The sequence below is a fragment of the Rattus norvegicus genome, chromosome 16 (assembly GCF_036323735.1).
Source record: "Rattus norvegicus strain BN/NHsdMcwi chromosome 16, GRCr8, whole genome shotgun sequence".
Taxonomy (NCBI): Eukaryota; Metazoa; Chordata; class Mammalia; order Rodentia; family Muridae; genus Rattus; species Rattus norvegicus.
The window spans coordinates 57,682,439-57,709,792 of NC_086034.1; the positions used below are offsets into that span (position 1 = coordinate 57,682,439).

Sequence of the window (27,354 nt, forward strand, 5' to 3'; positions counted from 1 at the left end):
GCGGCCATAGAGTTGCCTCAGAGATCAAAATAAAGCTCCTTCCCATCAAGCCTCTGACTCTGGGTGATTAGCTGTGTTACCACGTAGAGATATGTCCCATCTCCATTCACACTTCTTTACTCAGTATAACAATGTAAAATACAATGTAACACCTTGCCTTTGTGTAAACTGAGAGGAAACAGTGAGGATCTGGGGATTTGAGAGGTGAGGCTTTTATTTTAAAATGCTGGTGCCAGGTGATAACACAGAAGGAAGAGTGCATACTTCTCTCACAGAGGATGGGGTTCAGGTCAGCACCCACATGGTAGCTCACAACCATCTGTAGCTTCAGGTCTTGGGGATTCCTCCATTCTCTTCTGATTTCCTCAGGTACCAGGCGTGCATAAGGTACACATGCATGCAGATAAAATGTTAAAATATATGAAATAAAATATTTCTTAAAAGGTATTGAATTCCAGTGGTTGGCACATATGCCTGTAATTTCAGTGCTCAGTAAACCCAGGCAGGAGGATGATGATTTTGAGGTCGGCATGAATGCGCTACAAAATAATAAATTTGAAGCCAGCCTGACTTATATAGGGAGGGAGACCCTATCTCAAGCAAAAATAGTGAAACAGTTTAAGAGGATGTTTTTTTCGTAATTATACTTTTTCAAAAAGCTCCTTCAACTAGAAAGCATTTATAATTTTGTGAAATGTTTATTTTTATTTGTTTTGTTTTGTTTTTTTTTTTTTTTTTTTTTAGTGGACAGAAGATTGCAGAAAATCAACTTATCCTCCTTCTGGACCAACGTGAGTGAGCTCAGATGATGAAACCACTGTCCTGTGCACATCCTGTTCTTTATAGTAATCTTCTAGAAATAATAGAGGTAAAAGAAACCCAAGCCAGCTCTTCCACCTGGAGACAAGGTTTGGTTCCCTTATATGTGTGTCGTATTTATATGACTAAGGCAGAAATGAAGGTAATCTGATTAAAATGTCTATTTCTTGCCCATGAAATTATTAGGAAAACAAAGGTTTCCTGCGCATCACCAAACCACTCTGTCCCCTCAGGAGCACTCTTGCTCTGTGACAAACAGGGATTGTATCACACCCACTGAGCTGTGGTACTCTGTGGTGCCTGTATATAAGCCCTCCGACTGCACTGGAATGTGTGGAACCTGTATATGAAAGAGTGGAGAAATAAACCTTGACTTGATAAAGCTTTCAGGCAAAGGAAGATCGAAAGCCCTAGGACAAGGCTGAAGCTACGGTTTATTTTCGTCTAACAGTTTCAGTTCACATTTCCATCTTTCCAACTCTTAGAGATGGATTAAGTCTCAGAAATATGCCATGCTAGGCGAGAGGCCCAGAGGGAACAGGACGCAGGAAGGAGGAAAGAAAGGTGTAAGGAACATCTGTCTTTGGCCCCTGGCCTTCCCTCTCTCTACAAGTACAGCGCTGTGTGGAAGAAGCGGAGTATAGCCAAGACTTTGGGGTTTTGTAATGTTACAAGTTCCAACCAGCCCTTTTCCTAATGCATGTATTCTCAGTAACCTCTGCCGGTACCCTTGGGAGACTGGAGTGTCGCCGGTGGCCATCCCTTTAAGCATTTCTGATGCCCACTGACTGCTTGTATCTGTTGTGCTGTTTGTCCATGTGTGCGTTCCGTCCTTTGGATTGGATTGCAAACCACCTGCGGAGCCACGTAGGCTCAAACAGTATAGATCATGCAGTGGTCCGGGCATAGGAAATACCAGGTTTCAAACGACCAAGTGATGCTGTTTGTAGTAAAGTAGAAAATTATACTCTGCCGATTCCTACTGACGCCGTGTCAGTAGCTGTTGGTTAAGAGGAACTGAGATTACCAGCTTCCCTCTGTACACTCCCCTATGTGAAGATGTAGGAGAAGAGCTTCAGGCAAGGTCCTGTTCTCCATCATCTTGGCCTTCATGGCCTTCCTGGTTGTGTCTCCTGGCTGCTCTTACTGCCTGAACGTTTAATGAGTACTAAAGGCCTTTCCCCTACCACCTTATAAATGTAAGATAGATGATAGGTAGGTAGGTAGGTAGGTAGATAGATAGATAGATAGATAGATAGATAGATAGATAGATAGATAGATGATAGTTAGATGATAGATAGATGATAGATAGATGATTGATAGATAGATAGATAGATAGATAGATAGATAGATAGATAGATAGATATCTGAGACTACATTATAAAGTGGAAACCTTCCCTGATTAAACATAATGCAGCTTGCTACTCTGTGTGTGTTTGTGTGTGTGTGTGTGTGTGTGTGTGTGTGTGTGCACGCTGTACACGCGTGCGTACGTGTTTTTTCTCTTTGCTTGCGATTTCTACTGTTATTTCTTCCTGTTTCACTACCTCATCCTTCCACACTGAAATCCTCTGCCCTGTTCCTAACCTTTTCTTTTCTGAACTGCACGGCAACAGCTCTTGACATCTGGGAGATGTCATTTGCGTACCTTTAATTGATGAGTGTCTTCATGGCCCTGTGAGGTCATCCTTTTCAGCCAAGTGCATGGGTCTTGGTGGCCTGCAGCAGCAACTGTGAGGGAGGAAGGAGGCAGGGACACCTGTTCGTCTGGCCTGACCAGTCCCAGGTGTGCAGATGTCTAGGAACTCAGAGCCACACCACCCTGCAGCAGCACCGGCAGGCATCCCATTAAGCGATTCTTCTGCTGCTCCTTAGTGCTCTGCACCTGCGCTCCATGTGCGCTTGCGCCCCATGTGGCGCTCCCGTCGAGTTTACAAGCCACCTGGAGAGCCAGGAGGGTTCCGATGCCATTACGATTGCAGTGACTGGGCTTTGCAAATGCTAAATCTCAAATTGACATGACAGTTACCGTGTTTATGGTACAGTAGCAAAACCTCCTACGGAAGTCTCTACTACTCACAAATGCTAAGTACTTTCTACACATTTCATGTAACCTCCACTGCCCGCATGAGGTGGACACCTTTTGTGTCCATAGGAAATAGAGGGACAGCTCTTAAATACAAGAAGACCATAGAAAAGATACTTTATGTGAGAAAAATATAAGATTAAATCACGCTTTAATTATTAGAGTAACTCTCTTAAACCAGTTCTCAGAAACTTCTGATTACTGGAGGTTTTATTATCAGGGTTTCTAGTCCCACAGAAGTCTGATCCTCTCTGATAATGATCGTCTTACCTCTTGGTAAATGCTTGGGCCTGTCCAGTACTCAACTGAAGAAGACTCAGGAATTTATAGAAGGCAGTTGGGATGCACGGTTTCTGTTAGATAGGACAGCGCCAGTCACCAATATCCATAGTTCCAAGAGCATAACGTGTCGTTACTGCAACTAGACCTGGAAATCCAAATGCCCAGCTTGCAGGAAGGGACGGTATAGTTCTATCAGTCCATAAGTGGAGTCCCGATCACTAAACTGTGGGACACAATTTTGCATGAGGAACATGATTAGAAGAAGAATTGCTATAATGAAAAGATTCCTCCACCCCACCCCAAAGAACTTCTAAGGAACTGAGGAACTTGAAAAAGAACAATGAAATTCATTCGCTGTAGTTTTATTTAATTGTATAGTTCCAAGATTGAGTGCTTTTTTTTCTGCGTCTAAATCATAACATGAATGGATACTGGCTAACAGTTTCATAAAACTTTACACCCATACCTGGATTCCAAGTCCCAACATGATTTAAAGAACCACATATCATAGTAGTAAAGTAAACAGAGTGACCCAGTAAATGACTTTCAGGAAATAACCCCTCCCTGACTGTAAGTATAAGTTTAGATAATCTGTTAAGAGCCAGGTAGCACTGCAGCACACATCAGTGTACCCTGTACTTTTCTCAAGTAATAAATGGCTCAGGTGATGGATGTTTTTCGATTTGGCTTTTAATCTAATAAGTCGTTGAATGCTGCACCCCTGAAACCTATTTCAGTTTGTTTAAAAGTATGAGAAGCTGGGGTGGTGCACGGCCGTGATCTCAGCTCTTGGTTGGAGCAAGGAGGATTTGAGGTTCCTGAATTCAAGGTCATCCTGAGCTACATGAGGCTTCATCTCAGCCTCTGCTCCCAAAATAGGCCGGAAAATGAAGCTGCGGTAGCAGCAGAAGCAACTGTATAGTTTGTTCACTAGGAATATGGCTACCTATTAATAATGGCTGAATATCGCTGCGTCCCCAGTAACAGAGATTGCCAAGTGTGTGAGTAGGAACTTGAGAGTGCTCATGACAGAATAGACAGGTAAGAGTGCACAAGAGGACTGGGAAAGATGAGTTTGCCTTGGAGAATCAGAGGCCATCATGGGAAGCTTGTATTGTTACCACTCTGGGCTTACAAGGTGACCTCACTGAAGCTATAACAAGAGAACAATTTGGCAATGGTGTTTCACTGACAGAGCATTGCAGACTAGAAACCCAAGTGCTGAAGTGTCCTAGTGTCTAGACAGTCTAGTGTCCTGGGCCTAAACTAAATTATTACAAATAGTTAGGAAAAAACCCAAAGTAGGTATTTTCTGACAGCAGTATTTTAAGTTGTAGCCTAAGTCACAATTGACTGACATATCACCAAGTCATATTAACTTTCCAGAAAGTATAATCGTTCATTTGTATGATTTTTCTTTTTCTTATTATTTCTTTCTTTCTTTCTTTTTTGAGTCAGGGTCTCACAATGTAGCCCAGCATCCTGACCACCAGGATTCTTAGGGCTGGCTCAGAATGTGGAATTCTCTTCTGTGCTTTCTGAGTCTATTTCAAATTGCATGTGATAAGAGGGCTGAAGCACCAGGTGCCAACTCTGATTTCTTTGCAGATTTGAGTAACTAACTTCTATCCTGTTGCCATGACCATGTGTCTAGTCCATCCTTTCAGCTCTATAACCCTCCTTCTAAAAGTCACTTCTGCATTTCAAGATGGCGCCCTCTCATTGCAGCTATAGAGGACCAGTTCCGTGGTACACCATAAATCTTGATTTACCACCCTACAAGAGATGGCATGAATTATTGGCTCACAAGGCACCTGTGGTACGTTATAAGTGTTGGCTCTTCTTGTTCTGACTTTATGAAATATAATTCTGCCTTTTAAAAACTACTTTATAAGTTGCATATGGAAACCTACACGCATTATCCAAGTGCCTGGGGAGACTGTGGCGGGACAAGTGTTAGGAGTTTAGGGACCAGCCTGGTCTACATAATGAGTTCCAAGGCAGTCTCAGCTATAGTGAAACGCTGTCTCAAAAATACTACTAAGGGAGACAGAAAGATGGGTTGTCATTTGAGAGCACTTGAGGATACCCAGGAGCAGTTCACAGCACCACAGCGTAGCTCACACTCACCTGAGTGTCTACTTCAGTGGACTTCGATGCCCTCCTGGCTTTGTTTGGCATGAGGCATGCACATGGGACAGATACAGAAAACTCATACATATAAAATAAAAATAATAATCTTTAAAATTACTACTGAACGTTCAAAGGTATACGTTTGATTCTCTTTTACTGTGTATAGTAATTGACAGAGGGAAATATGTCATTTCCCTGTAGCCTTTTATAATTTTGGGGCTTAGAATTTGTCTCTCCTTCCCTTTGTACTCTTCCTTCACCTGAGTGATTGAGAAGCAGTGCTACTTTAAAGAGAAAACTGTGTTCGGATACTCACAGAAATCACTTTCAAACTGTGCTGTCCTGTTACATATTTTGAACAAGCCAGGTCTGCATTGTTTTCGTGACAGCAATTTTAATCTTAAATCTCAGTGCTTTATGCTTTTTTACTGTCTTATTTTTTTTTCAGTTGAGAACTTTAGTGAATTCCATCTCGAATTTAGTGAATGCATTTGTGCCAAGTGGAAAAATAATGCAGATGGTGGATGAAAAGTTGGTAAGAAATACTTTCTTCAATTAACTTTAAGGACACATAGATAAGCACATGAATGTAGAGAATTAAAAAAAAGAGAGAGATACTTGGGGGGCAGAGACACTGAAGCAGCAGCCACAGGGCCTACCTGGTCCACACAAGGTCCTTAGAGCAAAGGGAAAATGCACAGATTGCATCAAGAGCATGAACTGTTGAGCTCTTACAGTTTGGTATACACGTGTACTACCGAAAACCTAGTTTCTTTCCCCTTGAGAGTAGAGCTCAATGGTGGAGTACCACCATAAGTATGTCCGAAGCCCCAGATTTGATGCCAGCATGAGACAGGAAAAGTTTAGGCTTCAGAGTAACTCAAAGAGTTTTCTCTAAATAAAGATAAAAGGACATGTTCAGCCCAACTGTGTATTCTGTGGAGTCCATTGGTAACTGCGACCCTTGAAGCTCAACTGTGCTGAATGCTTCTTGTGGCCAGGCAGTCACCAAATCATTGCCTTCCCTGAGCCAATCCCCACCCCCAGCCCCAGCCCCAGTCCTGCAGGAAGACCGCATTTCTCAACGCCTGTTAAATATGAGTGACTCCAATGAGGTGTCAGGGACTGGCCCCAAACCTCCCAAGGTGTCCTCATCATCTTTCAGATTCTGCTGCAGGTGCAGGCCATGGAGAGGCCGGAAGACTCTAGAGCAGGCGCAGGGAACTGATGACTTCAGGAATGAATACTTTCTTAGCTGCAGGTCTGGTCCCTACCCACTGCTTTCTCCTTCAGTTGTAACAACAACAACAGCAACAACAACAACAACAACACAACCCATGAGACATTGCTACCTCCTCCAGGACAGAACTGCCCTAGTTGAAAGCTCTTGTCCTGGAGACTGGATAAGCAAATCTGGTCCTCTTCCCAATGACCCTTGCTAACCAGCAGGCCTGTTGTTCATGCTTGTCTTCTGACCTCTTTACCACAGTCATCAAATGCATTTCATGTAGCAGATTCACCCAGAATAAAAGTTGGTAGGAACTAAAAGGAAGTGAGTCCTCAGGTGCCCAGGACCAAAACCCTCCTCTACTCTGAATGTCAGTAGGAAGGCAGCAGGGCAGTTTATGCCACGGTTTAAAATCCGTTGTGCAGCTTTTGATCCCTTGAAATCACTGCATTTTAAGGATGCCTCAGTTATGCCGCTATGAAACTTTAGTTTTCTTATTTGGAAAGATAATATTTAGGAATAGTAGTTATTTCATACGGTGGCTGTGAGGACTATGACCTATCACTCTCTGTAAAGTGACATATTTGACACTTGTCGTTAAGTCATAGTTGTTAGGTTGGCTGGAACATTTCACTCCCACTGCTTTGAATTCACAGGGAAACAAATAGTATGCTTAGTGAGGTCACCTTATGCAGAAAACAGAATCTGAGCAGTGAGATAGCTTAGTGCCAAGCCAGATGTCTGGGGCCCATCACCAGAGCCTTTCTAGTGGAAGGAGCAAAGCAGCACCTACAAGCTGTCCTCTGACCTCCCACTTGCCTTATATGGCATGTGTGTGAATATACCCGGTACACAAATAAGTAAGCAGACAAAGTGAAAAGAGGGCTTTTCAGTCACATTGTCTGGGCGAGAGAATATAAATTGTGCCCTCAATGTTCGTGCTCAGTTGAGGTTGAGAATAAGAGGCAGTGTCCGTCATTGAATTTGCGCATGTGTTATTCCCACACTGAATCGAAGTGTGCAGCTTAGGACCAGCCGCTAATAGTGACAGACAGTTCTGGGAAACAGCAGAATGCTGTCTGTTTGCTGCTGAGCGTTGCAGGCTGCTGAAGAGTGAAGAAGAAACACTTTGCTCATTATGTTGATTAGATAGTGGGTCACCGTAAGCCATGCAGGTAGAATGACTCCAGTGCCCTCCTCTCTGGGAACTGGGCCAAAGATCAGGAGGAAAACAAAATCTGAGACTCCCAGGTCTTGTAGGAGTCCAACACGAAGCATTATATAGATTTCTTTAGAAATACACGATGTAAATGATTTAAAATAACTTATGCATTAAAAAAAAAAAAGCGTTCTAGTCAGAGAACCAGATTGCAAAGCAAGTGTTCAGGGTTCATTGGCTTCTTTCTTTTCAGCCTGGTCTGATTGGCAGCATTCCTGGCCCTTTTGGAGAGGAAATGAGGGGGATTGCAGATGTTACTGGGATTCCTCTAGGTAAAGTTCGCCTTGCAATGCTTAAAACATTTAATGAAACCCTGTGACATAATCGTGTTGAAGTTGGATGTCCTACATACAAGGAAATGCACAAACCCTAAATATATAAACAGCTCATTGAAGGTTTACACATGCGTTCATGCATGCATGCACGTCTCACGCATAAAAGGTGAAGGAAATTCCTGTCCTCCAAAATGCTTCATCTGCCCATCCACAGACAAGGCTGCCTCCACAAGTAACCAACCCTCTTCTGCGTTCACCCTGTTAGACATAAAACCGAGCGTTTGTGCATTTGCGGCACTCTCCTAACCCTGCCATTCCGGGTTCCTGACTATATGGTTGGTTTTCAGACTTTATTAACAGTGGGGCCAAAATCGATGTGCACGTGCGTGCGTTCCTGCTCTGGTTTCTTTAATGGGTGCATGCACTGATTTCTCCTGAACTGAACTCTTGAGCCACAGGGCAGCTAGGGATGCCCTCAGCCCTGTAAATTCTTCCAGGCAATTTCCTAAAGTGAACAGGATTGTTGACAGCATAACATGAGAAATTAAATTTTCTCACATTGACACTACATTTCCCTGGTGAGCTGCTGACTTTTTTTCAGTTTGACTTTTTCTATATTCCTCAATTTTGGGGAAAGGCAAAACGTTAGTCAAGGATTCATCATATATTTCTAATTGATAAAGCATATACTAAAATTGATTATCTTTGTATCAGAGTGGCATCTTGACCTATCTCTGTGAACTTTCTTCTGTGTCTGTCGGTGTCAGTCCCTTGTGAACTCAGTAACTGAAGCTTTATGCTGTGTGTCAGCTTCTGCATTTTCCGGGCTGTGCTGGCCGTCTGCACTCCGTACGCTTTAGAATCAGCCTGCCACCTTGACAGTCAATGTTATAAATGACATTAGAATATCACAAATATATTTAATGACACCTCTGCTTAAGTATTGGTTTCTCAAAGGCATCTCTTTAATTTTGGGAGAAAAGATCTTATGTATCGTTCATCAAATTATTCTATATTATTATATATCTAGATATAATAATTCTATAATATATTCTAAATTATTATATATCATTTATTAAATTAGGTAGTGATTTTTGGGGGGCCTACTAATTTCTATTTTCATGGATCACCTTCCCCCTTTTTAAGTCACTGCTATGTAGCCAGGCTGGCCTCAGTTTCAGGGCCTGCTCCTGCTTGGGGGGCAGTGGGATTCTGGGCATGCACAGCCCCGCCCAGCTCTTGAAAGATTTCACTTTCAGTTTTTCAGTTTGTATCATTTGTTGGAAAATGCTTTGCTCACTAAAACCAATCAAAGCCATCAAGTCAGCATTTTATGTAACCAGCAGTGCTTTTCACAGGAGAGCTAGTGGAAATTTTCCGTTTTTTCTCAACAGACTTGGCTAGTGCTTTCGTTCCTTTTGCTTCACTAAATAATGGGTTTTTTGTAAGGACCAGTGAGTTTGATCAACAAGTAAAGGACTTGTGATAAGCCTTACAACCTAAGTTCTAGATTCCTGGGACTCACATTTTTCTTCTCACCACATGTGCACCATGCAAAACTTACACTTACAGTGACACACACATACATATGTATGTGTACACATTAATAAATGCACATTTAAATAGACACAAAAATAGTATAACTGCTGGGGAGTGGTGACACACACCTTTAGTCCCAGTACTTGGGAGGCAGAGGAAGCCAATCCCTGAGTTTGAGGCTGGCCTGATCTACAGAGTCAGTTCCAGGGCAGCAGCCAGGGCTACACAGAGAAACCCTGTGTCAAAAAAAAAAAAAAAAACTTAAAAAGATAACATATGGGGGTTGGGGGGAATAACATACTGGAAATATATACTTTTTATGTGTCATCTACATGAGAAGAAAGTCTTATTATATAAAGAGCTATCACAAGTAATTACCAAATATAAATAACCCTAGGGAAAAATAGATTAATAGTTCATGGTAAGAGTGAGATTCATCAAAACATAAAGTGAAAATAAACTCGGCCGAGGTAAAACGTGCTGTGCACAGAGGGAGAGCGTTTAACTGCACCCCTTTAGATTAAAAGGTGAATGGCACTTTCCTTACAATGTCACGGTTGTTAACACTGTGAATCGCTGCCCTGTCTTTCTCCACAGGAGAGATTATTTCATTCAACATTTTCTATGAACTGTTCACCATGTGTACATCGATCATAACTGAAGATGGAAAAGGTAATTGGCAGGGCACATCATTCAGTGTGTTTTTGAGAGTCAGGTAGAGCATGTGCTAACTAGGCTTGCTATGTCTGTTGCATATCGTTTAGTATATCCCGGTAAATTCTTTTAAGTGCACTGAAAATTAGCCTTGTTTTAAGACCACTACAATGCTTATTAAACTTTAAATGAAATGTGTGGAAAATGTGGAAGAAGTACTCTAGACTAGAAACATTCTTTTTTAAAAAGGATCATTTTAGGTGTGTGAGTGTTTGCTTAAATGTGTTGTATGTGAACCACACGCATGTCTGATAGTCCAGGGGGCTGCAGAGGGCGTCTCATTGCTCACAACTGCAATTACAGTCAGTTAAACCTGCCACGTGGGTGCTAGGAACCGAACCTGTGCTGTCACCAAGAGCAGCATGTGCTCTTAGCCACTGAGCCACCTATCCCTCCAGCCTCACAGAAATGTTCGTGTTTGCTGCATAGTCCATTTATCCCACTCTGTAACTTAGCAGAAGTCCTCACAAGGGTCCTCTGTGACCTGTGCAGAGGCAGTGTCTTGGTCACTATTCTGTTGCTATGAAGAGACCGTGACCAAGGCAGCTCTTATAAAATGAACGTTTAATTGGGACTTGTTTCCACTTTCAGAGGCTTAATCCATTGTCATCACCAAGCTTGGCAGCAGACAGGAATGGTACTAAAGAAATAGCTGAGAACTTCACATACTGATCTCCGAGCAGGGGAGCAGGGGGAGGGAGAGGCAGAGAGACACAGAGAGAGAGAGAGAGAGAGAATCAGAGATTGCGAACCTGGGCCTGGTGTGGGCTTTTTGAAAACTCAAAGCCCATCCCCAGTGACACATTTGCTCCACCAAGGTCACACCTAATACTTCTCAAATAGGGCCACTCCCTGATGACTAAGCATCCAAATACATGGGCCTGAGGAGGCCATTCTTATTCAAATCACCACAGGCACTGACAGATGCTTTTCCAGAGACTCAGAACAAACAGTGTCTCATAATTTCCCAGCTAACACGCACTATGTATGAGAGCTTCACTTTCCTATCTTTTCCTGGCTGGACACCAAGATGCACGGCACAGGTGACTTGCCCTTCGTTCACCCTGACAATTGACTTACACCTAATACTTGAGATGCCCATCTGTAACTGGGTAAGTCATATTGTGAGGTCACATCCTGGTAGAATCGCTTTGTAGCTGTCCAAGGAATAACCATTGCTCTGTTTCCGTATCTGTATCTAGAGTCCTCTAACCTCAGATACTAGATACCGTGATATCTAATGTGTGGTAGTAATACCAGTTTGAACTTGTTAAGGATTTTTCTGGCTACTAGCCTTAACTATTTTACATTGCTTGGCGAAACCATTGTGGATGTAAATATTGACATCTGCCTGTGTCCATCTGTGTTAAGAATCCATTGTATTTTATCTTAACTGTAGATGCGTGTCTCTGTCACTCTCCTCTTCATAGGTCATTTACTACATGGAAGAAACATGGATTTTGGAATATTTCTTGGGTAAGTAAGCAACCTGACATCCTTTCACTACATAAGACTCTAGTGTTTCCTTGGTGAAGAGTAGGTGCCCCTCGTGTGCAGAAGACGACCAAGAGTGAAGCTGACTGGACTCCTTAGTCTTAGGAGGGCAGGCACACTGAGTACGCGTCTCAGTCTCTGAGGAGGCATAGCTCAGAAGTTACATCTACTGAACAGAAATTCTGACCATGCTTGAAGGGCACAGATGTTTGTTTTCATTTACTGCTTTAGAGAAGTCTGTCATTTTATGGCTTTTTAATTAGAGATCTTCATTTGAATCTAGGGCTCACTCTTTATGTGACCAGAGTTAATCAGCTTTTCTCTGCATCGAGTTTTACCCCCTGGAAAAAGGACAGAACCACCCTGACTTGGATGAAGAAGTTTATTCTGGCTTACAGTTCATAGGTTTCAGTCCATGGCCACCTGGCTCTTCTGTTTCTAAAGCTAATAAGGCCTCAGAGCATCGTGTTGGTTGGAGCAGGTTTCAGAGGAGGCTGCTCACCTCATCAAGTGCGGAATGCAGTAAAGACAATGGACCCTCCAAGGGTATTCATCCAGGACCCCGCCTCCTTCATACAGGACCCACGTCCTCCGTGTCCTCCTACGTTGTTGTTGTCTCCCGGTAGTCTCTCAGCTTATTAACCCATCAGTGGATTAATCTGATCACCTCTTAAAGTCTGACCTCTGAACATCAGTGCGCTGAGGACTGGGCCTGTAACATTTCAAATCCAAACCATAGCACACTCATAAAAAGTCTTGTTAAGGTTGATCCTAAGTGGCCAGGTAGAAAAAGCACCAGTAAACCAGACATAGTATCTCAGGCCTGCAACTCCAGCCCTTGGAAGGTTGAGTCAGGAGGATTACAAGTTTGTAGCCATCTTGGATGTCATGCCGGACTCTCACCTCCGTCTTTGTCTTTAATGTCAGTGACTTTTGTCTTTGTTAGGTGGAACATTAACAACAACACTTGGGTGGTGACAGAAGAATTAAAGCCTTTAACAGTGAATTTGGACTTCCAGAGGAACAATAAGACTGTGTTCAAGGCTACAAGTTTCGCTGGATACGTGGGCATGTTGACAGGATTCAAACCAGTAAGAAATATGTTATGTATCTTTATAAGCAGTTTTGTGTCCTGGTTTTACTGTCTGGGAGTCTAAGAAAATGAGGCCAGAAAAAGAATGTGAAGGTAGGCACGATGGCACACTTCTTCAACCCTAACACTTGGGAGGCTGATGTCGGCAAGTTCAAGGCCAGTCTGGCCTATATAGTGATGCCCAGACCAGCCAGGGCTACACAGTGACAAAGAGTTTGAAGCTCTACTTTATGCCCTTGTCGTTGTCACTTTGGAACTATGAGACATCATGGCACAGAAAGGTAGAAAGGATCTTGTGTCTGCTCCTTTGAGGATAGAAAGCATGTGACTGGCTCTCAGGGTCTCAGGGTAAGCGTGGGTGTCAGGCGTGAGGCTCTCGTTCACTTAGGCAAGTCACATCAGTTCATGGCTTTTTGCTCCTCATTTTTTTTTACAAAGCGTGTGGCCGCTGATTTCCTAACTCACACCGCATTCCCCTGTAGACAGGTACTACTGCATACTACTGTCCTGGCACACAGATCGGCAATTCTGACCGCATTGTTTTGTCTTTTTCTTAGGGACTGTTAAGTCTTACACTGAATGAACGTTTCAGTTTAAATGGTGGTTATCTGGGTGAGTGGAATGTCTGGAAATTCGATGGGAATCTCAGGCTTTGTAAGGAGGGCAGTAGTCCAACCTCCTCAGGCCTGTGACACTGTCTGCATTTCCTCTCTCCCAGGTATCCTAGAATGGATGTTTGGAAAGAAAAATGCCCAATGGGTAGGGTTTATCACTAGATCAGTTCTGGAAAATAGCACAAGGTAAGGTGACTTCTTGCTTTATTATCAAATATCTGTTATATAACCCATTAAAATATAAAAATATTTGCCAAGCCCCAGTTTCACATTCATTCAGTGCATTTCTTTGGTGATTCTTTGACACTTACATGGAATTATTCCTGTTTTCTGTGTGCTCTGTGCTCTCTTATCAAAGCGATGAATTTAATTATTTAGAGATATTAGAGATATCAACACTAGAAAAGGTATCCAAAAAAATTATTCCAAAAAATTATACCGTGTGCATCAGAAATGATATTCAGTAAAATCTTTGATGGTAATATAATTTCTTGCCATGGGAAAATTATAAATTCTATAAAGTAGAAGTTGCAGTCTGATGGCTGAACAGTACTGCATTGTCTTTAAGCACATATTATGTCTTGGACTAAATGAGCATCGATCTTGTTCTCTAACACTTTCCAGGGAATACAAGTTGGTTGTCTTCCTTGATTATCCACTCCAGTTCTTTTTTTTTTTTTTTATTCATTTATTATATACAAGTACACTGTAGCTATCTTCAGACACACCAGAAGAGAGAATCGGATCTCTCTACAGATGGCCGTGAGCCACCATGTGGTTGCCGGGAATTGAGCTCATGACCTCTGGAAGAGCAGTCGGGTGCTCTTAACCGCTGAGCCATCTCTCCAGCCCACACTCCAGTTCTTAATAGTCCTAATTTTCAAAGTTACTGCTCCCCAAGTTTGGAAAACTGCTCTCCAGCCTTGTGGTGTTTTGTATGTATGTGTACTTTTGTTGTTTTCTCGAGGCAGGATCTAATTTATTCTGACCTGGTCTCAAACTCACTATGTAGCCAATGATGACGCTGAACTGCTGATCAGTAGGCCTCTACTTTGCGAGTGCTATGATTAACAGACACACCCCCAGTTTATGTGGTGCTGTAGAGGGAACCCAGAGTTCTGTGCATGCTAGGCAAGTATTCTACCAACTGAGCCCCCGCCCCAGCCCCTCCCCAGCGCTGTAATTATATTTCCCTTTCTTTTGTTGTTGAATAAAATGCATGGGTAGAAACGCTAGAGCATGACTCTTGAGATCTCCTTCAGGTTAGGGGTCGTCCTAAAATTCCCACATACAGATCATTGGTCCTCCTAGATTACTGTTTACTACCTGGCTTTAAGACATGCTGCCTAGCACTTTCTCATGAGGTGCTTCCTCAGCCTTTCCCATGAAGCTCTTTTTTATCTAAAAATGCTTTGTTTCCAAGTATATGGTATGTAAAATATGTGTATATATATATATATATATATATTTACTGTAATATATCAAATCATTACCGTAAATAAATGAATGCACGTTAAAACCATTCATTAAAGTCAAAAGTGAATGTGCATACTAATGTCATGGTTGTACCTTTTATTTTATAAGAATTAAATCTGACTGAATATTTGTTACCACAGGATGTAGAGCATCCTCATTTTCAGAGTTGATTGTCAGTGTTCAGAATGCTGTTTTGAAAGTTCAGTCATAATCCGTAGCCAAATTTCATTTCACATTATTTTTTATTAAACCCATAAGCAACTCAATTAGAAAGTTTGAAAACTAGAGGCTGGAGCGGTGGATGGCTCAGTGGTGAAGAAGACGTGTTCTTTTAGAGGTCCCCCCTTTGGCTCCCACCACCCATATGGTAGTTCACAGCCACCTGCAACTCCAGTCCCACAGGCCCATGCCTTCTCCCATGGCTGCATACACGTGCACATACACACACACACACACACAGGCGTACACAAGTGCACAGTAGTATTTTTTAAAACCTCTAATGAAATTCAACCCAAGGATAAACTAGTTTTTTACTTACAATTGTGGAATAACAGTAAACATTATTAAAAGGGTTTTTCATAATTAAGCCATTTTTACACATGAGCAGAAGAACTAGGAGGTATGGTAATTCATAACGGCACATTTTATTCCAGCTGCTATCCTGAGTGTGGGCTAAATAAAGTGTTGGCCAGAGCAGAGCAAAGTGCACACTCAGAACCGAGGCTGCAGGGAAGTCGCACACGCAGCTCAGGACGGCACTCCCAAAGCGCTTCCCATTTAGTTCACACTAAATGTGATTTAGAACTCATTTTTGGTCACTGCACATTCAGAAAACTTTTAACTGTTGCTGTGTGTGTGTCCACATTCAGCTAAATAACTCCATAAGGGGCCTCAGGTACCTATTTCCCTTTAGTTTCTACAACTAACACACAGCACTCAAATAAAAATGCTTACTTTTAAAAATGTTTCTATACAGTTATGAAGAAGCCAAGAATATATTGACCAAGACCAAGATAACGGCCCCAGCATATTTTATCCTGGGAGGCAACCAGTCTGGAGAAGGTTGTGTGATTACACGAGAAAGAAAAGAGTCTTTAGACGTCTATGAGTAAGTATATTTGATAAAGCAAAGTAAGAAAAAACAAAAACCCAAGAGCCCAGGCAAACGTGAAACCTAAGAGGGAATCTCTTTTTGTATCTAGACTTGATCCTAAGCATGGCAGATGGTACGTGGTACAAACCAATTATGACCGGTGGAAAAACACCTTGTTTCTTGATGACCGCAGAACACCTGCGAAGAAGTGTCTAAATCACACGACACAGAAGGTACATGCGCACTGTCATACACAGAAAGACACTGTCCCCAGTAAGGTCATCTTGGTCCTAGTGTTCTCATTTGGTTTTGAGGGGTCTGCACCCTATTACTTGCTCTTGACACACCTATGGAGCTTTTGCTGTTGAACTTAAGGAGCAAATTTTGGCTGTAATTTTCCTTCCTTACACCAATGTCAAGCACCATTCTTTAAAGTTAAATACATTTCAAAGCCAGAGGAAAGAGGGGAAAAAAACGATACATTAGAACGGTCACCTTTGTTTCCAGCAGTGTTTAAGGGACATGGCTTTGAAGACTGAAAAATGTTTTAGTTTTTAATGACCCATTTGAATGCATAAATGCGACCAAAGTTCTGTATTTAACCCACTGAACACAATTGGTTTTTTATCTTAGAATCTGTCATTTGCTACCATCTATGATGTTCTATCAACAAAACCTGTCCTCAACAAGGTATGTACATACACACAAATACGTACAGCTTTCAGACAAGAATCTGCATATATGCTTTGTCTTTCTCTCTTGCCTTAGATCATTTCGAGCATATGCGTTGGGTCCAACTTCGGATTTATTATTTGTTTATTCATCAGTTCATGTTTTGAGGCAGAGTCTTGTATCCCAAAGTCCAGCCTTCAACTCACTTTTACCCCAGGCTGCCCTCAGACCTGCAGTCCTCTGCCTCAGCCTCCTGAGTGCTGGCGATGCAGGCAATCACCATCTCTCTCAGCTTTAACATCCAGCTTTTAAAATGCATTTTGAGTGCCTCACTTGGCAATGCTGTCAGTGTCGTTTAAGCTTTGCTTGCATGGCATTGGACTAAGTCTAGTTTGACTTTTCTGTGTCAGAAATTACACTGTATTGTTGATAAGACCTAAAGCTTGACTGGACAGCAGACCATGAGGTTCATTTTCAGGTCGAGCCTTATGTCTTACCAGGGTGGGGCATCTCTATAGCTTTATGTTTCCCTGAAGTATAAACGAGAAACCTAACCAGCCCACTTAGGATAGTCATTCTTTGTACAGAGGTTATTGATGGACAGTGCCCTGCCTAGCCCCTTCTCTTTGTTCTTGCCTGAGTCTTCCTAAAATAAACAGGCTGCATTGCCTCTGCCTTCTAGAACAAGCCCTTCCCTTTAGCATTCACAAATAACCAGGGACTGCCCTCCTTGATTTACCTCGGTCAAGCTACCATTTCTGCTTTGCATGGTGTTTCCATGTGTTTGCACGGTGTGGTGCACTGTATGGTCTGCATGAGCAGGAGGCATTGGTGTGTGCTTGTTACCCCATGCCTGCAGTTTTGTTTACTGTAAGGGAAATGGGTTGAGGGTAAGCACAGCCAAAGCCAAAGTGTTTACTGGTTACTGTTAAATATCATTATAAAGCTAGTCCTGGGGGTGTGGGGGGGGGCTAATATGTACACACAAATCTTAGACTTGAAAATATCTTTAAAATGAAAATAACTCTTTTTTTTTTCAGCTGACTGTATTCACAACCTTGATAGATGTCACCAAAGATCAATTTGAAAGCCACCTTCGAGATTGCCCAGACCCTTGTATAGGCTGGTGAGCACACATCAGCCAGCATACAGGACAGACATACTCAGACCTGAAGATGTGTTCTCCAGCATGCCTGGTCTCCTTCCATAGGCTAAGACTCAAGGCCTCTTGTCTTTAGTCATGATTGTCCTCATGTTTCTGTTGTTTACAGATGTTTTGTTGTTTGTTTGGTTTGATCACCATCATCACTTCCACTTATAGGTAAATCCTTTAAGGGACGCCATGTAGATAGAAATTGCCAGTTCATTTCACTTCGACACTGAGGAAGTGGTAACCTGACCTCTATGGAACCCATCAAGGTTCTCTGATGGTGTTTAATCCAGTGCCCTGTGTGATTAATGTAAAAGTCATTCACCTTTTCTTTTTTAATCTACATATTTATGTTTTTCTGTACACCAGTAGCTTTCTTTTTTCCTGGTTCTCTCTTAGAACCACCATGTCATTCACCTTTGCTGTTAGTGACAGCAGTGCAGTATCACTATGCTTGGCTGGAGTTCCTCAGATGGATATTTGACACATATTTTAATGGGCAATCAATAGACCTCTGACTCTGGAAATGGTATTTTGGAGGAGTATAAAATAACCATTATAAAAGCAGTATTTTTTTTTTAAAGAATAAGTGTTCTCTTTTTCCTAATTATTTTGCCTGCCAGTAACACTTCAAAAACTTGAGTTCAAGAACTTAGCACAAACTCATTATTTTAAATTCTTTTTTTCTTTTCTTTTCTTTTTTTCGGAGCTGGGGACCAAACCCAGGGCCTTGCGCTTGCTAGGCAAGTGCGCTACCACTGAGCTAAATCCCCAACCCGTTAAATTCTTATATGTATAATCAATTTAATGTTTTTTCCTTCTAATCATATTTTTTTAGATTTTCATACAATATAGTATTAACAATATTTTTCAGAAATCAATGTATTTATGAAAACTTCGAACAGAACTTGTTATCTTCCTAATTTTCACAATTGACAGTGAAATGTATTTTGTGGCAGACTGTACCCATTTAGTTTTGGACAGTCTCAGTTGTGTCATGATGCTCAATAAACAGTCACTGTCAGCCATGTCAGCATTCATGCATGCTGACTGGGTGTGTGTCTGTGTTGGTTTGAGGGTGGGGGGTTATTATCAAGAGATACAAGCTGAACATAATATCTAGATTAAACAACAAGGGTTATGCAAGTAGGTTGCTACACATATGACTTAAATGGTCACAATCTGCCATGACTAATACTTACCTCTTAACCCAGGAGTGTCGACCCAGTTTGCAGGCCTACAAAGGCAGCTTTTCCCCCTGAGACTGCACACAGCTGCTTCCGCAGTGCCAGCGTCACCAAGATTGTTTTAGAGAAGGAACATGAATTCATGAGGTTTTGTGTTAACGTAAGATACTAAGGTGGACAAGGTGGTACATGACTAAAATCTGAATTTGAGAGGTGTCAGCAGAAGAATCAGAAGTTCAAGGCCATCCTGGGATACATGGGATAGTCTTAAAAAACCAAAATAATAAAAATAGAATAAGATTTAATTAAATTTTAAAAAGCTTCCAATTTTGACCCTCTCCTAAGAATGAAATGAGGTAGAACTGATCCATTTGATGATATTCAGTAGGCCTTGATAGCATCTAACATTCTGATTGCTACAGACTGCTTGCCTAGCAGTAAGTCAATGACTTGGACTAGCTTTAGGTAGCATCGTTTAGAAGTGAAGCAGTTTGTAGACAGTGTATGTAGACCAAGCTTATTTATACGGTGCTTTGATATAGGTGCTTACATACAACTAGACTAAAGAGTGATGACCAGGAAAATGGTAGGCAAAGTGTTCACAGTCATTTCCCCTGCTTAATGTTCAGGGACATTAAGACTCAGATTGGATCCAAAATAGAAAATAAGTTACCTGCTATTAAGGTATTAATATTAATTAATATTAATTTTGGTTTTCTTTGGAAACCTTGGCTGCCCTCAAACTTGTGATCCTCCTGCCTCGTTCTCCAGAGTGCTGACACGCAGGCATGAGCCATCAAACTGGGTTTAGGAGTATGATTTAATATGGAGTCCCACACTTAACCAAGTACTCATCAGGTCCTAGGTTCAATCCCTAATACCCACAGACAGACAGACAGACAGTCAGTCAGGCAGGCAGGTAGATGATATAGATGGATAATAGATGATACATAGATGATATAGATAGATAGATAGATAGATAGATAGATAGATAGATAGATAGATAGATAGAGGATGGATAGATGGATGGATGGATGGACGGACAGACAGCACTTATTGTTCTTGCAGAGGACCCAGGATTATGACCCGGTACCCAAATAATAGCTTACAACTTTCTGTAACTCCAATGTTAGGAGATCCAACACCCTCTTCTGGCTTTCACCAGTACCAGGCAATCATGTAATGCACATGCATACACATATGCAGAGGAAAATACAGATGAGTAGTATCTCCCTGAAAATAAGAGAGAGCTCTAGGAAAGCCCACCTTGGTAGCAGGTACACATACCCAGATCTGGGCATTAGGCTTTGTAACAGAACCAGTGCTACGTGCTCCAGCTTGTTTCTGAACAAACCCGTTATGCTTGAAGGCCTACTTGACAAGGAGAAAAGTTAAGGTTGAGTTGCTCAGTTACATGAACAGGAGGGATCAGAGTTGGGATTTGAGCCAGAGGTGTTCAACTCTTGAGCTTCTATCATGACACTATTTCACAACCACAAGTAGCACAACAAGCAGGCCTTCCATGGGAGGCTTCTGCTTGAGCTCCTGGGGCCCGAGCCACCAGGCTGAGTGTGCCATTACTTTGGCTTTGCCATCTGCTGCTTCTTCACAAAACACTTTGGCTTCTGTAGGGATCAGAAACCTTTTGAGATCAGAAACTTCTGATAATGTGTTATCTTAAGAGGACACATGGTTTCACTTTTACAAACTCAGGTGTATTTAGTTTTGGGAATTCTGAATTTAAGAATGTTACTCTTTCTGTGACTGACGCAGCAGTACATTAAACACCAAGTTCATCTTCCTTACGTCATTGAATTGCAAAGCCTAGGCACTTGTTTCTGTAATAACAGAGTATGTGAGTCCTTATTAGTGTAAATTTATTTACATTCACCATCTTAGAGTTGTGGATGCAGGATGTGGCAAGTAAATCCAACAGAACTTCATACTGTGAGGTGTGGCTGTCAGACATCAGTACAACTTGTCAGCCTTTGGGGATGTCCTCCCTCTTGGATTGGGAAAGCAAGGTTTCTTAGCCAGTTGCTGCCACAGAGCAGACTGGTGTGCTCGGGCAGTTTTCTATGGCCATTCTACATACCATGTGAAGATTTTAATCAGATGCTGAAAGGGTTTGCTTTGAATAATAAAGATTGTCTTTCTCCAGGGCAAAAGTCAGATCAATTGACTAGTAGACAGTAGCTCTCCAAGCACTTCTGGTAGTTTCCTCAGTTTGAAATGCCAGAGTTGTGGTACAGATCATGTGCAGTATAGCACCCACTTGGCTTATGCATTGTCTCTTTAGGGGACTTGGGAGGGAGGGCAAGCAGAACAGATGCAAATGGCTTATGCTTCTTGATATGACCAGAGGTCCTGCACTCACCAGGAGTGCCACCAACCATCAGGCTGTGTGGCAGGCCACATGAGGTTAGCTTGCAAGCAGTGTCAGATCCTAAGACTCTTCATGGTTCTTGTGACCTTGTGTTGCACCTATGCTACAGATGCCCCTTGAGATACTGCTCACTGAGCCCTTTGGAGCTGCTGGGCTAAGATTCAGGTATGTAAGCCCTTGGGACAACTGCCTCCTCAGAGGCTTCTCTGAAGGTAGGTCAAAGTGACTGATGTACCTTTCCATAGAAATCATGAAGTAAATTGATGTAAATCACTTGCCCTGTTGATCAATGGGGTCTGAGCCAACTAGGTTTTTATGTAGTGGAAGTCTACATAAACAGATCTAGCTTTCACCCTACCCCCTTCTTCTCTGAGGACCTCAACCTGCCTTAATAATGGTTGTGGCTCTTACTGGAGCAGTGACACCTGAAGCTGTTGCTTCCCTAGAAAGGCTGAGCAAGATCAAGCAGGTGTCTGAGACCTGGCCTTCTGAAAATGTCACCACTAAGTGACAAGAGGCCTATGGAGCATTTAGAAGAGTTTAGAGTTTATGGAACTACGCATACAGCACTTTTGAGAAATGAATGGGAGCTAGAGAGGCATTGGATCCTGGGAGATCTGGCCCAGACCACAAGTAGAACCTTTGCAGCTAACATGGAAGCGTCCGACTTGGTGGCTTAGACTGTTCCAAAAATGCACACTCAGTGGGGCATAACTGTTGGTAATCGGTAAGACTTTAAGTGTTTATTTACCTGTGGAAGAAAAGCCATTGGTTTTCTTTTTTCCCCCAATCTTTATTAAATTGGGTATTTCTTATCTACATTTCAAATGTTATTCCCTTTCCTGGTTTCCAGGCCAACATCCCCCTAACCCCTCCCCCTCCCCTTCCTTATGGGTGTTCCCCTCCCCATCCTCCCCCCATTGCCGCCCTCCCCCCAAGAATCCCGTTCACTGGGGGTTCAGTCTTAGCAGGACCCAGGGCTTCCCCTTCCATTGGTGCTCTTACTAGGATATTCATTGCTACCTATGAGGTCAGAGTCCAGGGTCAGTCCATGTATAGTCTTTAGGTAGTGGCTTAGTCCCTGGAAGCTCTGGTTGCTTGGCATTGTTGTACTTTTGGGGTCTCGAGCCCCTTCAAGCTCTTCCAGTCCTTTCTCTGATTCCTTCAACGGGGGACCTATTCTCAGTTCAGTGGTTTGCTGCTGGCATTCGCCTCTGTATTTGCTGTATTCTGGATGTGTCTCTCAGGAGAGATCTACATCCGGCTCCTGTCGGCCTGCACTTCTTTGCTTCATCCATCTTATCTAGTTTGGTGGCTGTATATGTATGGGCCACATGTGGGGCAGGCTCTGAATGGGCGTTCATTCAGTTTCTGTTCTAAACTTTGCCTCCCTATCCCCTCCTAAGGGTATTCTTGTTCCCCTTTTAAAGAAGGAGTGAAGCATTCGCATTTTGGTCATCCTTCTTGAATTTCATGTGTTCTGTGCATCTAGGGTAATTTGAGCTTATAGCCACTTATCAATGAGTGCATACCATGTGGGTTTTTCTGTGATTGGGTTACGTCACTCAGGATGATATTTTCCAGTTCCATCTATTTGCCTACGAATTTCATAAAGTCATCGTTTTTGATAGCTGAGTAGTATTCCATTGTGTAGATGTACCACATTTCCTGTATCCATTCCTCTGTTGAAGGGCATCTGGGTTCTTTCCAGCTTCTGGCTATGATAAATAAGGCTGCTATGAACATAGTGGAGCATGTGTCTTTGTTATATGTTGGGGCATCTTTTGGGTATATGCCCAAGAGAGGTATAGCTTGGGTCCTCAGGTAGTTCAATGTCCAATTTTCTGAGGAACCTCCAGACTGATTTCCAGAATGGTTGTACCAGTCTGCAATCCCACCTACAATGGAGGAGTGTTCTTCTTTCTCCTCACCAGCATCTGCTGTCACCAGAGTTTTTGATCTTAGCCATCCTGACTGGTGTGAGGTGGAATCTCAGGGTTGTTTTGATTTGCATTTCCCTTATGACTAAAGATATTGAACATTTCTTTAGGTACTTCTCAGCCATTCGATATTCCTCAGCTGTGAATTCTTTAACTCTGAACCCCACTTTTAAAGAGGGTTATTTGTCTCCCTGCAGTCTAACTTCGTGAGTTCTTTATATATTTTGGATATAAGCCCTCTATCAGTTATAGGAATGATAAAGATCTTTTCCCAATCTGTTGGTTGCCGTTTTGTCCTAACAACAGTGTCCTTTGCCTTACAAAAGCTTTGTAGTTTTATGAGACCACATTCATTGATTCTTGATCTTAGAGCATAAGCCATTGGTGTTTTGTTCAGGAAATTTTCTCCAGTGCCTATGTGTTTGAGATTCTTCCCCACTTTTCTTCTATTAGTTTGAGTGTATCTGGTTTGATGTGAAGGTCCTTGATCCACTTGGACTTAAGTTTTGTACAGGGTGATAAGCATGGTTCGATCTGCATTCTTCTACATGCTGACCTCCAGTTGAACCAGCACCATTTGCTGAAAATGCTATCTTTTTTCCATTGGATGGTTTTGGCTCCTTTGTCAAAAATCAAGTGACCATAGGTATGTGGGTTCACTTCTGGGTCTTCAATTCTATTCCACTGGTTTATCTGCCTGTCTCTGTACCAATACCATACAGTTTCTATGCCATTGGTTTTCAAATGTATTTTTAGCTTCTGAAATTTTCTAGAATGATTGTAAAATATTGCCTTATATTTTATCACATAGGTTGGGAGTGTGACTCAGTGGTAAAGCATTTGCCTAGTATGTGTGAGGTCTACCTAGGGTTCAACGTCTGGCATCACAAGATGAAAGTATTTTTAAAGGAAATTACTACCCAATACCAATAGATGGTTGAGTGACTTAGGCCCTGATAACTTTAGTTCAATCTGTGGTAACTATATGGCAAAGGAAGAGAGCAACTCCATGAAGTAGTCCTCTGACTTCCACATGTGTCATGGTGTACATACACACACACACACACACACACACACACACACACACTAAATGTAATTTTAATTACCACCTGGTTATGCTTCTAAATTTATTTACAGTACCTAAAAATTAATGTCAAGTTTGATAACATGTCTCTAATCTTAGAACGTCAGGAGTTCAAGGACATTCTCAGCTACATTGCTAGTTTGAGGCCAGCCTGAGCTAGCCTCAAAAACAAAAGAAACTGAAGATGTCAGTAAGACTTGGTCAAGAATTGTAGGTTGTAATTTCAGGCATAAAGCATGCTGATAGACTGTCTGGAAAGTCTGTACCTTTGAATATTAGGTGTATAGTTTCCTTCATACTTCTCATATTCATTTCATAATTTAAGGAAAATGTAATCAATTATTTACTATGTCTCCTCCGTTTACCTCAGCATGTGTTATAAATACTATTCCTTACACTTATTTATATGCATACTTTTTCACATGTGGTGGTCAGAGGACAACTTTGTGGAGCTGGCTCTCAGCCTCTCCCCTACCATGTGGATTATGGAGATAGAACTCAGGTCATCAGGCTTGGTGGCAAAACCCCTTACCCACTGAGTCATTGCATCATCCCACAAATATTTTACTTTTGTATGCATTGCATAGCATGCAAACAGGAAAGTGTTAGAATTCTGATTGCTTCACTAATGGGCTGACAAGTGACTTAACTGCCTTGTGGTTTCATATTTGCTGTTGTATGTTCGACAATGATTTTTCTCAGAGTTCCCTTAGGTTTAGGAATCTAGATGTAAAGTGTTTCTAAACTTTGCAGGCAGTTCAGAAGAAGCGAATACCTAGCATGGCCCAAGACTGTTACACTGCTATTCACACAGATGCATGAGTGAACCCAATAAAAATCTTGTGAAGTATTTAATGCACAATGAGCCTTTAATCCCAGAACTCAGGAAGCAGAGGCAGGCAGATCTCTGGGTTTGAGGCCAGCCCCGTCTGCAGACCTAGTCCCAGGACATCCAGGGCTATACAGAGAAACACTGGCTTGAAAAACTTAAAAAACAAACAAACAAACAAACAAGAAAAAACTCAAACAGAAGGACTTATATTTTAAAAACCAACCTTTTTGGGGTTGGGGATTTAGCTCAGCTGTAGAGCGCTTGCCTAGGGAGCGCAAGGCCTTGGGTTCGGTCCCCAGCTCTGAAGGAAAAAAAAAAAAAAAAAAACCAACCTTTTAAACCTTTTAGTGCCCCTTTTATTGCAGTGGTCTTAAGGCTTTGGTCTGTGATCTATACATACTGGGAGTCACATTAGTGGGTTATTTAGTAGTGCCAAGTCTACCTCAGATAAGATGGGATAAATCCAATAAAATTCACTTAGTTAAATGAGTAAACCTGGACTATTATTTCCATTCTTCATATTGTTCTTTTTTAGGTGTCTATGATATCCAGACATCAAACTGATCAGTTTGAAAACAGCTTCCTCTTTTCATCCAGCTTTATCTTTATTAATGTCTAATTCATACACTTTTCCTCCTCTTCCCTCTCTCCTTTTGCAGAGCTGATGATGATCACAGGCCTTTGTTCATGATAGGAACTCTCCTCCTGAGATGCATGCCCAACCCCTTCAATTCTTTTTGGCAGTTAAGCCTACTCGCTATCCTTTCAGTCACTCTTACCAGTTATGATCACAGTGGTAAAGCCAGTGGTCAGACCTCAACCACTCTGTAGGTTGTTTCCCCTAAATGGCTACTTTTAAAATGCAAGTAAATGTTCTGAAATCAGGAAGGGCACAGCATGTGGGCTAATATTGGTAAACTCTATTCACTTTTTCTAGTGACTTTTTATTGTCGTTACCTGCCTTAACCCTATTCTAGATTTTACTTTTAGATGTGTGTGTGTAGCAGAGTTTATGTGTACCAGGTGCACACCACTACTCAGAGACCAGAAGAGGCCATCAGATCCCCTGGAACTGGAGCTACAAGTTGTGAGCTGTTTAGTGTGAGTGCTGGGAACTGAGCCTCATCCTGCTCAAGAGCGGCAGACACTCCTAACTCCCATTTAAAAAATAATTTCCACGGTATACTTAGTACTGAGAGATTTGAAATCCTCTACCCAGACATCACAGTTTCTCCTTTATCAGCCTGTTTCTTCACTAATCTCATAGGATTTTTCACACATGAAAAAAAATCTCCATACTTGTCCTACAAACATGGACTTTAGAGGGCCTGACAAATGACAGATGTCCTATTTAATCCTTACTGCAAAACCATACAATGTTACTAGGAAGTTGATGCAGAATGTGTATTATAATCTTTGTCCTATCCCACCATTTTAAAAACCTAGAAACTATCAATCTGGGAAATGTCAAATAAGACAGAACTAAAAATATAATCACCGGGTCATGAGATGGCTCTGTGGGGAAAGCTGCTTGCTGCCAAGGCAGGAGACCTGACCTGAGTTCAGTCCCTGGGACCCACGTGATGGAAGGAGAAAACAAACTCCTTCAAGTTGTCCTCTGGCCTCCCCAGTGTCCACCATAGCACACATGCATCCCTCCACAAAATTAACAGTTTAGTGTATGTATACATATAAATTATATATAAATATATCAATTTAATGTACATGTTTGTTTAAAAATAAGCAGACATCTTGGATTACTATTTTGATAATACTGCAGGCTAGTTCCTGAGCCCCCATTTGATCAGTACACTCTACAGTGCCCTACTCAATCCAGTTTCTCCAGTAACAGGAAAACTCTGAGGATAAGAGTCTACTGACCTTAAGGTCAAAGTGGTTAAGCGCAGAGGTAGGTAGGGAGAACAGAATTCCAGTTGCTCTGAAGAGCTTTCATAAGGTTGTTTTAGTCTGCCTCGTGCTAGAAGTTAGTAATTAGGTGTCAAAGGAGGTGAGTTTACATAACACCTCTCTCTTCTAG

General features: G+C 42.0%; 1 protein-coding gene across 1 annotated transcript in view; it reads left to right on the top strand.

The window, feature by feature from the left end:
* Asah1 (N-acylsphingosine amidohydrolase 1) overlaps positions 1–18,911 on the top strand; it is a 31,423-nt gene extending 12,512 nt beyond the window's left edge. The window contains exons 2-14 of the mRNA NM_053407.3: positions 745–791; positions 4,916–5,006; positions 5,769–5,855; positions 7,961–8,039; positions 10,179–10,253; positions 11,726–11,771; positions 12,736–12,880; positions 13,440–13,494; positions 13,601–13,682; positions 15,949–16,080; positions 16,175–16,298; positions 16,699–16,755; positions 17,778–18,911. Coding sequence (NP_445859.2) covers positions 745–791; positions 4,916–5,006; positions 5,769–5,855; positions 7,961–8,039; positions 10,179–10,253; positions 11,726–11,771; positions 12,736–12,880; positions 13,440–13,494; positions 13,601–13,682; positions 15,949–16,080; positions 16,175–16,298; positions 16,699–16,755; positions 17,778–17,867 — 1,110 coding nt within the window. The 3' untranslated portion in view covers positions 17,868–18,911. The remainder of the gene's footprint in view (positions 1–744; positions 792–4,915; positions 5,007–5,768; positions 5,856–7,960; positions 8,040–10,178; positions 10,254–11,725; positions 11,772–12,735; positions 12,881–13,439; positions 13,495–13,600; positions 13,683–15,948; positions 16,081–16,174; positions 16,299–16,698; positions 16,756–17,777) is intronic.
* The last annotated feature ends 8,443 nt before the right edge of the window (positions 18,912–27,354 follow it).